The sequence below is a fragment of the Topomyia yanbarensis genome, chromosome 3 (genome assembly GCF_030247195.1).
Source record: "Topomyia yanbarensis strain Yona2022 chromosome 3, ASM3024719v1, whole genome shotgun sequence".
NCBI classification, from domain to species: Eukaryota; Metazoa; Arthropoda; class Insecta; order Diptera; family Culicidae; genus Topomyia; species Topomyia yanbarensis.
The window spans coordinates 44,544,788-44,557,049 of NC_080672.1; the positions used below are offsets into that span (position 1 = coordinate 44,544,788).

A 12,262-nucleotide genomic window follows, 5' to 3' on the forward strand; every position below is an offset into this window, starting at 1 on the left:
TTCACATTGAATTTTACTGTTCTCGAGAAAAAAAATGTATGGAGAAAAATCGATTTTTTTAATGTTAAGATACATAACCACCCCCCTTTTTTACTGTAAAAGTCTATTTTACATTGTAATTTACTGTAAAAACGTTAAAGTTTATTGTTTTTGTATTGTAGCATAACACTAACACTCACTGTAAATTATTGTAAAATTACTGTACTGTCACAGTGAAAATTATGGTTTTGTTACTGTACATTTCTATTCGGGTGATCATAATGTTATGCTTAGAACAATCAAAAGAATTGTTCTTTTAACATTGACATTGGTTTTATTCAAGATGTATACCATGGTCGCATTTACATTTTTACTTTATTTTTATAGTGGTACAGACTATTTCATTCTCAGTTTTATGATGATAAATATTATTATAGTAAACATGTTCAAAAAGCCAAAAATACCTACAGTAGGTAGTTAAGCCAGGGCTTTGCCTCTAACATTTGTTTTTTGGTTCATTATGGAATCGCCAATAGGTAACTCATGGTCCCTCAAAACGTCAAACTCAGCCATGACGTTTTACTGCTAACATCAAAACACGAGCACTCAATTTTCTATCTTTAAAAGGTATCTAAAGAGAAAAGAATTCCCAGTAGTATCTAAGCAAAAAAGCAACCGAGCTGGAAAAAAACATTCTCAAGTACACAGAAACCAGCTGAAGAGTATTTTTGCTTATGTTGGATGATTAGATTACTGTTTGAGGCTCATATTTTAGCGTTTCTACTACAGGTTCCTGGGCTAAAATACATTCCAATATAGTTTAATGATGGAGTTTTTTCTGTTACCTGCATAGGAGACACATTAGCTGGAACCCAATCATCGTGCTCTGGCAGGAAGTTAACAGAAGCTGAGTTTAGGACGATTCAGATGATACGTCAGCTTCCGTCAACGTCAACGGAACGTCACCGTTCTGTCAGGACAAGTTTAATAATTTTCTCTTGTGCCCGTTCACACATGCCGTACGTCAAAACGTTCCGTGCCGTTGATGCTGTGTGTGAATGCTTCTATTTAACTGCATGTAACTAATCTTGACGTTCCGTTGACGTTCTGTACCGGTGACGGAAGCCTGATGTGTCGTGTGAATCGTACTTTAGGCGAACTTCATCCTGACAGAATTTCTGCCAGCATTAGCGGGATTGTTCATTAATTCTAACAGAAGAACAGCTCAAATGCAACAACCTATTCTGGTAGGAGTGGCGAAATTACCCAGCGCTGCTCGGCCAGATAGAGGAGTATCAGGGACTTTTCTCGGTTCCTGCTAGAATTCTGATACGGTTTCTGCTCAGTTCCTGCCAGCATATTTATTTGGTTTCTTCCAATAAAAGGGCACGCTTTTTTATTATTGTTATAATTTATATAATCTGGTACTTCATTTTATTACGATAAATGGCAAGAGGTTAACCCACACAGTGCTGTCAATATGCCCTATGTTTGGATCAGAAGCACATACCGACCTTGGACCGTTATTATCAGTTTACTGAATCGAAATTGGTGGACCCAAAAATGATCTCATCCAGCTGAGACCATGCGTATTGCTAATCAAATTATAATCAAATATCGTTGTCAAATAAGCCAACGATATTTGATTATAATTCTTCAAAATGGGACGCGTGCCTTGACGTAACACATACAGCAGAGCACCTTGATACTGGAAGGACAAATAAAGGAAAGACAACTCATCGTTTTTGGTGCGATGATAGATTTCCTTGCATGAAGGCAGTCTGGAAAGTATAGAGAAAGTTAGTATCCAAACCCAAAGTAGAACACTCAATTTACCTGCACCGATCGCTCCCCAGCACTGCTTATCATCCATAGCCTTTGCAGCGCCCAGTACACTCTCGATCTTGCAGCACTCCAATATTGAACCAAATCTAGACTTCTCTTTTTTGACAATCGAGTTTTTCGATTGATTTGCACCGGTGTAGTTCCGTGCACTGCTTTTGCTCTTTCGAGCAGAAGTGCAAATATGTTCCATGGACACTTCAGCCCAAAAGTACAAACCCAGATCTTTTCAATTGTTTCCAATACACCGGTGTACTGCCACCGAAAACGGGAATAGTCACCTCCAAAACAAAGCTTTTTACTGCGAATAAGCAATTATGCTACGCAGATTACGAATCGAGTGCTGCACTTCCTCGTACTTGCGATTGATCATCGCCAGCTTAATCTTCTTCGGTAGTGACAATCATCAGCACTCGTGTTCCGCATTAGAGGACTAATCAAACAACTTGACATCACATGCACAGTGTAGATCGGAAGATAAAGTGCCGATGATTGGAGGTGTTTTGATGCAAGCAGGGGCGGCGAAACACTTTACGCCCGTGTGGGTAGAAAGCATAGGGTGAGGGGTCCATTAGTAAGGATTTTTTCCCTTTTCGCAATGCACACGCTTACATTACATTCACATTAAATCACATTCGTTTACGCAAATGGAATTGTGGTACATCGATGTTTTCAAATGTGTGTAGTGCGAGATACATGCGTTGCACATCTAAATTTTTTGAAATGGTTCAAAATTTCGAGTGGGTAATTACCCACTCGGTTATTTTCGAGTGGGTAGTACTACCCATACTACCCACGCTTTCCGCCGGCCTTGATGCAAGCGCTTTCATTAATAGAACAATGCGAATCCAATATACGGTTGAACATATTGAAGTGTTTATTTCGCGACTAATTAACACGTGGCTCATCACCGCACACCAGACCATGTATTTGCACTTAGCCATCTTGACTCACGTCAAAGTACGTCAAAATGCGAAGATGTTGTGCATCGAACATAATCACGTGTTCCACACAACAACATCCCGATATCAACATTGAACTTTTCACCTCATATCGATGTTCGCTATTTGACAATATGGCAACATCCGCAGAAAACTTGCTCTCGTTTTCTGTGTTCTGCGATCTGCTGTTCTGCGGAATATGTACTCCATAGTTGATGTTGCAGTAGGCAACAGTGCGGCATTGAATGCTGCATTGCACAACAAATTCCACACCGGTGCTTTCTCTCCCTGTAGAACGGTTGTCAAAGCCACTTTTCTTGATATTGTCTAGGCAGATGTCATACACTGCGTGTGATGGTCATTCTCGTTCCAAGTTAAACACAATCATGCCAGAGCCATGATAAGCAACAAAAGGGTTGATATTACCCCAGTAACTGGGGGGATATGCAGCCATAATCCAGAAACGTTCATGTTCCTTTCAGAACGTATGGATGCTATGACACTTGGTCATATCTCATAAGCAAATGCTTTTGTCACTGGAACCGTGATACGAACTCGAACCAGCCAGCATTCTGTCTCATTTTTAAGCTGGACTGGTTCATTTTCCGCATATCAATCTGGCGATCATCAGCTCTGGACATCTTCTACATTATATATAACATTAAAATAAAATATCACATTACTAAAAATATATATACCTACTCATCTTACTGCCCCAGAAAATGATGCAAGGATACCAAGCTTTCTTTATATTTATTTACCTGCATCTAGACCTGCGTTGATGATTTTCGTTTTCTCAGAACACTATCAAAAGAAACTTCAAACTGAGGCGCCATCAAGCGGTGAGTGTGGTCAAATTTGAAGGGACCGGAGTCAGCCCTTCTAAAATTGTGAAATGAGCCATAAATTTTCAAAACTTTCTTTGTAAGTTTTACGTCTTTATTATTTGTCTTTGGTTAAGCGGTAGTCGATTTGTCTGTTATTTTTCATGATACAGAAGTCCAATACTACCAATCTCATGGTCATTTTTGCTATTTTGGTGAATAGTTAAATCATACACAAAAGTCGGGTCACAGATACTAGTTTTTCGCTCACTATTTTTTATTAGAGCGAACCTAGGGCGGCTCTGATCTAAAACCGAAATGAGCATAAATATGTAAAAAACACAATTCTAGAGCATTTATTCAAAACGTCATATCTAGAATGAGTGACTCGCTTTGTTTACTTTCTCTTACGATTTTTAAGGCGTCACTATTGCACTTTTCACTTATATTGCAGCGTAGATCGAAAGACGGTGGTTTTGACTAGCATATTATCGAAGATTACATATTAAGAAGATTGATGTCTCTTCCTTCCCCCATACAGACAAGAAGTGACAGAAGTTACAGCGCCTCTATTGGAGGATGGTTGGAAGCTTGATGTAAAAGTGTATGTGTGTGTGTGCATCACTATGGGAAGTATTCAAGGAAGTACTACCTTCACCCGCAAGTGGCGTTGCTGTAACTGTCTCCAAATTCTGGACAGAGTTGCCAGTCTATTGATATGCAGTCTTCGATATTAGGCAAAGAGATTAGGAATAATGTTAAAGTGACCGAATTATTAACAGAGTAAACAAAGAGAGTCACTCATTGCAGATACCCAATATCATATTTCTTGAGCGTTTTTTCAAAACGTCATATCTGCAATGAGTTACTCTCTTTGTTTACTTTCTCTTCTGTTAATAATTCGGTCACTTTAACATTTATCCCTCAACTCTTTGCATAATATGCTAGTTAAAACCACCGTCTTTCGATCTGTACTGTAAAATAAGTGAAAAGTGTTATAGTGACGCCGTAACAATCGAAAGAGAAAGTAAACAAAGAGAGTAACTCATTGCAGCTATGACGTTTTGAAAAAAACGCTCAAGAATTTGTCTCTGAAAAATGCCTGAAGAATTTACTTATTATTGCGTAGTTAACGAAACCGTTGAGTGCCTTTTCGGTAGCGTGTAACCCATGGAACACAATTCTTATAAGATAGTTCTCAAAATTATGAGAAAATTTTGGATCTCACTGATTTTCTTTGTGAGATTCTTCTCTCTAAAAGTGTCAAAATACGCAAAAGAATAACAAACATGGCAGACAAAGCGGAAAAAATTGCTGCGGCTCGAAAAAAGGTTCGTTCTATTATGATTTTTACAATTTGTGATACTGTTAATCGATACGTGGAGTTGATATATGCTAATAGCAAATCATAGGCATAAAAAAGATAGCATAAAGTACCGATTATGTTACTAAATTCGTCAAAACAATTTCCTCTATCTGCCCATTCGCTGAATGTAGTTTGACACGTCAGCCTATCGTCTGTTCGAAATTTTTTATGTTATTGAAACGTTTAATTTTCTTCCCCAGCTTAAGCAATACCAATCCAAGCAGAAGCAAGACTCGGTAATCAAAAGCGACACAAACTCTGCAAGAGAAACCCCCGTTCCGGTTTCTGCCAGTAGCTGTGAGCCACATCTCCCACAAGTTAATGACGATCGGAATCAGAACCACTTGACTCCCGTAGTACCGGAATCTCCGGTTTTGCAACCCTCATCACATTCCGGCGTGGCTAGTTATTTCAACAACAATAACAATGGTCAGGCTATACCGGATTTCTTCGCCATGGAACCACAGTTGGCTCAAGTTGCAGATGCGCCGGTCATGGAAGCCAGTGTGCACAACATTAATCGGATGTCGGACGAAATTGGACAACTGATTGCTAACGCAAGTGCCGATCTGGGCCCGCAGAATACTATTCTGGAGTTGGAATCGGAGAAAGCTGATCTTGCCAGGGCTCTGAATGCTCAGAAGCTGGAAAACGACGAGCTTCGTTTGAGACACCGCAACAATCAGTCGGCGATGGAGGAGCTTAAAAATGAAATCGATAAATTGAGGCTGGAAAATAGCACTAAGGTGACCAGCGAGATGGGTCCAATCCAAGAGCAGTTACAGATGCAAATTCAAGCAGTCGGAATACTAGTCGGGGAGAAAGCAGATTTGACTGCAACGGTTAGTAAGTATCAGAGTCTGGTTAAACAGAAGACAACCGAAAATGATGAACTACAAAATCGGCTGAAGGCATCGCGAGGGACTGTGCAGAAGTTGGAGAAAGAATTGGAAGCCATGAAGCAATCTGGCAATCGTTTCGGAGAACTAGAACGTACAATTAAAGTGCAGTTGAACGAGTATCAGAATGAAGCTAACAAGTTCCGTAAGCTGTACGAAGATTTGCAGGAAGATTTGGGTGAACTCAAGCACAAGTTGAACGTACGGAATCAGGAGTTCCAGTCACTGCAAAAAGAGTTGGAGCAAACGCGATCCGATCTAAGTTTATCTAAACTACGAATCGATCAGCTGTCCTCGGATGACGACATGGATTTTAACATGAAGATCGAATCACTTAGCCAGCAGAATCTTATCAAGGCTCAGCAGATCAAAGATCTGCAGGAGATCATCAAACAGATCGGAAACGAGCGAGATCAGAGCAACCAGCAGTATCAGAACTATGTTCTACATCTCAACAAAGAAGTGGCAAATTTAGCCGAAAAAATTCAAGAGTTGACCGAAGAAAATAATCGACTCTCATCGCGTGAGGATAATTTGGTTCGACATGTCGGTGAACTGGAACGGCAAATTCAGCAACAGATGACAAAGCAAAAGACGTATGCTGCTCAACAGCACGACATCGGAGAATTTGAAGAACAACGTAAAGTACTCGAGACAGAGATGCAACTGCTGAAGGAGAAGATCGCTAGTATGGAAGCCCAACGTGTTGAGTTTGTGGTAAGTTGATTTGAATTTTGATCGTACAGTCTCTGAAACATGAAGGATAACTCTTTTAGCAGCAAAACGAATCTGTGGAGCAGATGAAACAAATGTACGAAGCCAAATTGAAACAAAGTGACGAACGAGTAGCGGAACTTCAACTGACGGTGGAGAGATTACAATTGGACAAGCCTGATATTGCTAAACTTATGTCGGAGTTGGAGAGTGGTAAAGTAGGAGCATCGCGCGCCGTAGCTCAAAATATGGACTTGAAGGCTCAACTGGAGGAAATGCAAAAGGCTTTTGTGCAAATCGTAAGTTTTGAGGAGAGTTGTCCACTTTTAACAAAATAACTAATCATTTGTGGTCGATTTTTAGAGTAACGACAAGTTGGAATTGACTGAGAAACTACAGACAGAAATGCATCTGGGCAAGGAGATGAAAGCCACGTATGGTCAACTGGAAACGGAGCTAAGCTCTATTCGCGAGAAGCTGCACTACAAGGATGAGGAAATGATTCGGCTTGCGCACGAAACAACTGAACTCAACAAGCAAATCTATCAGCAGAATCAAGAAATCGATCGGTTGCGGTACTACGAATCTAGAGCCAATGATGGCAATGTTTTACAGACCGAATTGCAGCGAGCGCAAGAACAAATTCAGCTCTTGCGAAAAACTGGTTCTCCTGTGGGACACAATTGCAGCCATGACAATGGAATAGACGACCACAAACATGCTCATGGACATGGTCATGATCATGGACATGAAAATGATCATGCACATGACCACGGAAATGGTCAGAATCATGATCATGAAAATGGGCACGGTCACGACCACGGTCAACATGATCTGCACCGTGAAATCGATATTTTGAAGCAAGAAAAGGATGAATTGATCAAGGTGATTAATTTTTTCCAGAGCAGGGCCAAATCAAGCCCGAGCCATCTTCAGAATGCAGAGCATTCCACCGATCAATTTGATGCCGTTAGTGACAATGTTTCCAGTGTCAGTCTGCCAACGCACGAAGCCATGGAGAAGCTGCAGGAACGTTTCAAACGAACCATGCTCGAAGTGGCCGAACTGTCAGACGAGAAGCAACGACTGGAGCACCTGGTAATGCAATTACAGGGAGAAACTGAAACCATTGGGGAATACATCACACTCTACCAGCAGCAACGACGACTGCTCAAGCAGAAGGATATGGAGCGAGATCTTCAGCTGCAGCAGTTGGCAAACGACCGTGAAGTTATGAGACTCAAACTTAAAGAACTCAACTATTTAGTTCACCAGTTAGTTTTGGAAAAAGGTGCAAAAAATTCGACCTCCAATGTATCACCGCTGGCGGATCCATACCATCCCCACGTTGCGCCACCCATTGTCGATTTACCGGCGAGTCCCCCCTCCGCCGAAATTGAAAACGGACATAACAGCGAGACAAAAGTGCACATACGGCCAACTGAGACAGCCGGCAGGATTCTTTCTCTTCTGACCGATATCAAAGAAGCAAACATCCCCTACGGAACCGGAGTGCAACACTGTTCCTGCTGCTCTGGTCGTCTGGAGACGGTTTAGTAGCGATGTCTGTACATGCAAATATGCAATGAGTGAAGGCGGATCGTTTTAACGGAACGCTAAATTCAAAATTAGGCGAAATATTACAGGTTCGTCTTTGTATGTTGTGGTACTGATCTATTATTCTTTTATTATCAAAGCAGATCCGCTAATAATATTATGTGACACGCATCTGTAATACTACTAGTTGAACAGTTTCCTTTACGCAAAGTGCTTTGTAGTGTAACTGTAGTTTATTTTTTATATAAGAATAAATTTTATTTCCACGAAGTCTTAAACTGACATTCAATCAGTATGGGGGGGAAGGGGAGGAGTTGCTTCTCTAATCTTCCGGTCATCACATCGCATGCTTTGGTATACTTAGTATGTATAACAAACATGAAGATGTGACACAAGGTGCCAAGAGCGCACTAAAATCCTGTCAATCCTATTTCTCATTGGATTGTCTGCTCTAAATATATCACCAGGGGATCATTCATAAATGATGTTGGATATTGACAATAGGGAAGAGCGTCACGTAACGAGATAAAAAAACTAAAAATGAATTTTAGACGTATCAGCGGATCAGGGATAAAAAAACGTACAACATTGTTTATGAATGGCCCCCAAACAAAGAATATTCCATAACGAATATCACGTAACATCGGTGACAGAGCATTGGGATCAAGGCCAAGTCCCCCCTGGGTCGTGCAAAACTGAGAAGCAACATCAATTTAGGCACAGATAGCAGACTTCCATTTATTTTCATTATGTTTTGTTTTGTCTTTTCATTTGTTTCTCCTGCTACGATGTGTGCGGGAGAGCGGGACGGCCAAGGAAACGGAAAGCCAGTGGCCCAAACAGATCAGGAACAGGAGGGAGGACTGCGAACAGGGAAACCGACAACAGAGGAGAAATCGTTTATTTATTTATTATAGCTACGATACTAATCACAATTGTTTTGCTTTTCTTGTTTCGTTTCAGCAAACCAAAATCTATACGGAATAGCACATACGAACAGTTAGGCTTTGTAGGTTCTCATCTTGAGAAATGACAATGACACTGTACGAGGTGGCGCTGGGCCTGTGGCCTTCGACTGGCATGGTCCATTCTCATTGATTCGGAAGTCTTCTTGGCTGGTTGGTAGATATGTGCTCCTACTTACAAGTTGATCAATTCGCTTGGGTAGGGGACATGTGGATCCTACTAGTTGTCGACTCTTTTGATCGTGAGTATGAGGCTAGTTCAGGAAAGGAGTGCAGGACTGGCACCTAAGAGATAGTTAATTATTCAGTATTTGTTCTTATGATTATTAAACTCGACCAAGCACACCGGCTCTCACAAATGATGAGCAACCCTTTCGGGTCGGTGTGGTCTATTCGAGTCGAACTAGGCGGACATTAGGTTTGAGCAAACTTTATGTGGATAAATATTGCTTACGCCTTTATTGGCAGAGATTCTTTTGCGAAATCCTAAAATACCTTCACTGGTATAGCTACTCAGGATAATAATAATAGAAAAATTAAGGGTTTGCCTGGTCCATAATGTAATGAATATGTATATTGACTAGAACAGGGATAATCGAGTTATGTTATAAGATAGAGAAGAAACAGCACAGTCGAAGGAAAAGTATTCGCGTTTACCGTTTCAATTAATAGTCGATTGCTCTGCTTCGGACCTAGCAGACAAAAAGGAGATTAGGAAGAGACAGAAGCGGATTCAATGCGAAATTTGCCAATATGACGTTGACCCCAAGGCGATGGTAGGATGATTTTCCATAGGATGACAGACTAGATGACACGACGTTACACGCTCTGAACTTGCGCCAAATAGTTTGTATGTATGTATGAAATTCGCGGACATCACGGCTGACTGCGATCTCTAATTTACTTAACAGTCGATTGATCCGCTTCTGACCTAGGGGACCAATGAGGAGATCAGGAAGAAAATAGAAGCGGAATCAATGCGAAGTTTTAATTGCATCACTGACGACTTAGCACGCGTTGTTAGGAGCAGGATACATTGGACCAGACAAAATAGAGAACTTGACGTTACGTTAAGCTGCAGTCCCATCTGCCCGATAAAAAAAAAACTAATCAATTATTTTGCTTTTCTTGTCTCGTTTCAGCAAACCAAAATCTCTTTACTATCTCTTCATTTTCTGTCTCCAACTATCCTCTATGTAATGTATCTGAAACTTGTGGGACTGGTTAACAGCCGGCGCCTGCTTGTGGAAGAAACTGGTGTGCTATACGGACTAGCACATACGAACAGTTAGGCTTTGTAGGTCCTCATCTTGACAGAGTCTAGATGGGCGGATGAACGTCTGCCAGGGTGTGGGCTGAGAAATGACAAATGACAATGAATAAATTTTATTTCCACGAAGTCTTAAACTGACATTCAATCAGTATGACATTTTTCTTGGCTTCAGATCCATTGATAATTTACTTATTTACAAAAAAACCATCATATGACAGAAATATCATAAGATATACAATTTACAAAAATAAACTAAAATATTAACATTAAATGTACCGTCATGGCTCTGGCTGTTCGAAAGATATGTAGGTCGGACCGTTGCAACTACCAATGAGGAAAGGTCCCAGGTCAAATTCCATATCCGTCAAAGAAGCGTCAAAATCTATCCCTACACTAGATTCGTATAAATGGTTTATGGTCGGCAGATACGACTTATCACTCAGTTGTTCTGTCAAATTCTCAGTTTTAAAACTCGACAATACCTTATTGTCTGCCACCGATGGTAGCTCGGAATTATCGCCTGCGTCATCATCGTAATCATCTATGTACCGTGATTGAACCATATCCTGCTGAAAGGTAACACGTCGCACGTTCGATTTCGGAACAGCTTCAGAATTGGATTTAAAGCAAAAGCAGGTGCACTGTGTGCCGGATTGTGAGAGCTGAAAATAGAACCAATATCATTAATAGTCAAATTTACCCATTCTTTGGAGTTGACAATCAACTCACCGAGCTGGCCATCTCATCGACAAGTCGTTCCTCCGGTTCTAGGGACGCCTCTAGGAAGCGCTTCGCAATTCTCATTTTTTCGAGTGTCATCCCGTGGACATACAGTTTGTAGTAGCGAAGATATTTTTTCAAGTAACGCTTTTCCAATAGCAAGATCTCTTCCTCTTTAGTGCGTCGAAACAAGTTTACCTTGCTGTTAGAAAAATAATATATTATTATGTATACTTTATGATCAATAGTTTTGCTTACCGCTTGCCTGCCACATTTTGTGAATTAATTTCGACTGGCACATTTTTCATCAATTTTTTTGGAGCTGGTAATTTAGTTGATCCCTTCCAACAGCACTTCAATAATTTGGCGAACATTTCACTATCAACAATATGAAAACCTCCGTTAGACTTTTCACACAGCCATTTATATTCGAACCTTCATGAACCAATTTGCGCAACCTACTCGCGTTTGCTAAAAAACCGTTAGTTTTACCGTTTTTTTTTTCTTTGCTGTGTCAAGTGAGCTTGACGGCTAAGACCGTTCACGGTCCATCTCGCCGTTTGTAGTCTGGGTATGCATCGGTGATAGTGTGTTTGGGTGGTTGGTATATGTTGCGTTGGTTGTTCATGTTAGAGATGTATGTTAATTTTCTTCAGGTAGTGGACTATTTCCTTCAAATCGCTTTCAATGTTTTCTTTTAATAGGTTTGTTCCAGTACCAGGAGAAACTGGAAGTACTCCGGAGCAAACAGGGAGAAAATCGTTCCTGTACTATCTTCTTCTCTTTTTTCTTCTTCTAGTGGCAAACCGGAGTGAAAAGGAGCAAAAATTTTTTGCTCCGGAGCAACAGGAAGTAACTTCCATGTACTGGAACAAACCTAATATATCTCTCAGTGGTTTGCAATATTCTAGGATTGGGTAATTCACTCTTTGGTTGTTGTACTTTGTGCAGAAGTATAGGATGTGCTGTAGATCTTCTGTTTCTTCGCAAATATCACAGAGTTCGTCGCTTTCCCATCCCCAACGGTACAGACGCTCTTTGGTGAGGGTGTGTCCAGTTCTGATCCGATTTAGGATGATTTTTTCTTCCGAAGATAGGGCTAGCGTGTGGCTCCAAATTTTGTTTCCGGGTTCGTTCATGAATTCGAAATGCCATTTTCCTTTTTCTTCGGAAAGTTTTTGG

At 40.7% G+C, this 12,262-nt stretch overlaps 2 protein-coding genes across 3 annotated transcripts; one reads left to right on the top strand and one right to left on the bottom strand.

The window, feature by feature from the left end:
• The first annotated feature begins 4,863 nt into the window (after positions 1 to 4,863).
• LOC131689648 (golgin subfamily A member 2) lies at positions 4,864 to 8,411 on the top strand. Of its 2 annotated transcripts, none has more exons than XM_058974886.1 (4): positions 4,864 to 4,917; positions 5,153 to 6,568; positions 6,628 to 6,864; positions 6,929 to 8,411. In XM_058974886.1, exons 1-4 carry the CDS (start codon positions 4,876 to 4,878, stop codon positions 8,120 to 8,122), a joined length of 2,889 nt encoding a protein of 962 aa, XP_058830869.1. In that variant the 5' UTR covers positions 4,864 to 4,875; the 3' UTR covers positions 8,123 to 8,411. The 2 variants fall into 2 exon arrangements, with proteins under 2 accessions (XP_058830869.1, XP_058830870.1); XM_058974887.1 differs by having other exon boundaries at positions 6,631 to 6,864.
• Positions 8,412 to 10,465: 2,054 nt separating this feature from the next.
• Positions 10,466 to 11,777, bottom strand: LOC131689649 (uncharacterized). Its single transcript, XM_058974888.1, has 3 exons — positions 11,339 to 11,777; positions 11,090 to 11,282; positions 10,466 to 11,022 (listed from the first exon to the last, which is right to left on the bottom strand). Exons 1-3 carry the CDS (start codon positions 11,452 to 11,454, stop codon positions 10,639 to 10,641), a joined length of 693 nt encoding a protein of 230 aa, XP_058830871.1. The 5' UTR covers positions 11,455 to 11,777; the 3' UTR covers positions 10,466 to 10,638.
• Positions 11,778 to 12,262: the final 485 nt, after the last annotated feature.

Excerpts from the sequence above, each read along its gene's own strand:
- LOC131689649 (XM_058974888.1), bottom strand. The coding sequence starts at position 11,454 with ATGTTCGCCAAATTATTGAAGTGCTGTTGGAAGGGATCAACTAAATTA. Across the intron at positions 11,283-11,338 it reads CAAAATGTGGCAGGCAAGCG|CAAGGTAAACTTGTTTCGAC; the intron begins GTAAGCAAAACT and ends TTTTTCTAACAG. Across the intron at positions 11,023-11,089 it reads TCGATGAGATGGCCAGCTCG|CTCTCACAATCCGGCACACA; the intron begins GTGAGTTGATTG and ends TTCTATTTTCAG.
- LOC131689648 (XM_058974886.1), top strand. The coding sequence starts at position 4,876 with ATGGCAGACAAAGCGGAAAAAATTGCTGCGGCTCGAAAAAAG. Across the intron at positions 6,569-6,627 it reads CCCAACGTGTTGAGTTTGTG|CAGCAAAACGAATCTGTGGA; the intron begins GTAAGTTGATTT and ends TAACTCTTTTAG. Across the intron at positions 6,865-6,928 it reads AAAAGGCTTTTGTGCAAATC|AGTAACGACAAGTTGGAATT; the intron begins GTAAGTTTTGAG and ends GTCGATTTTTAG.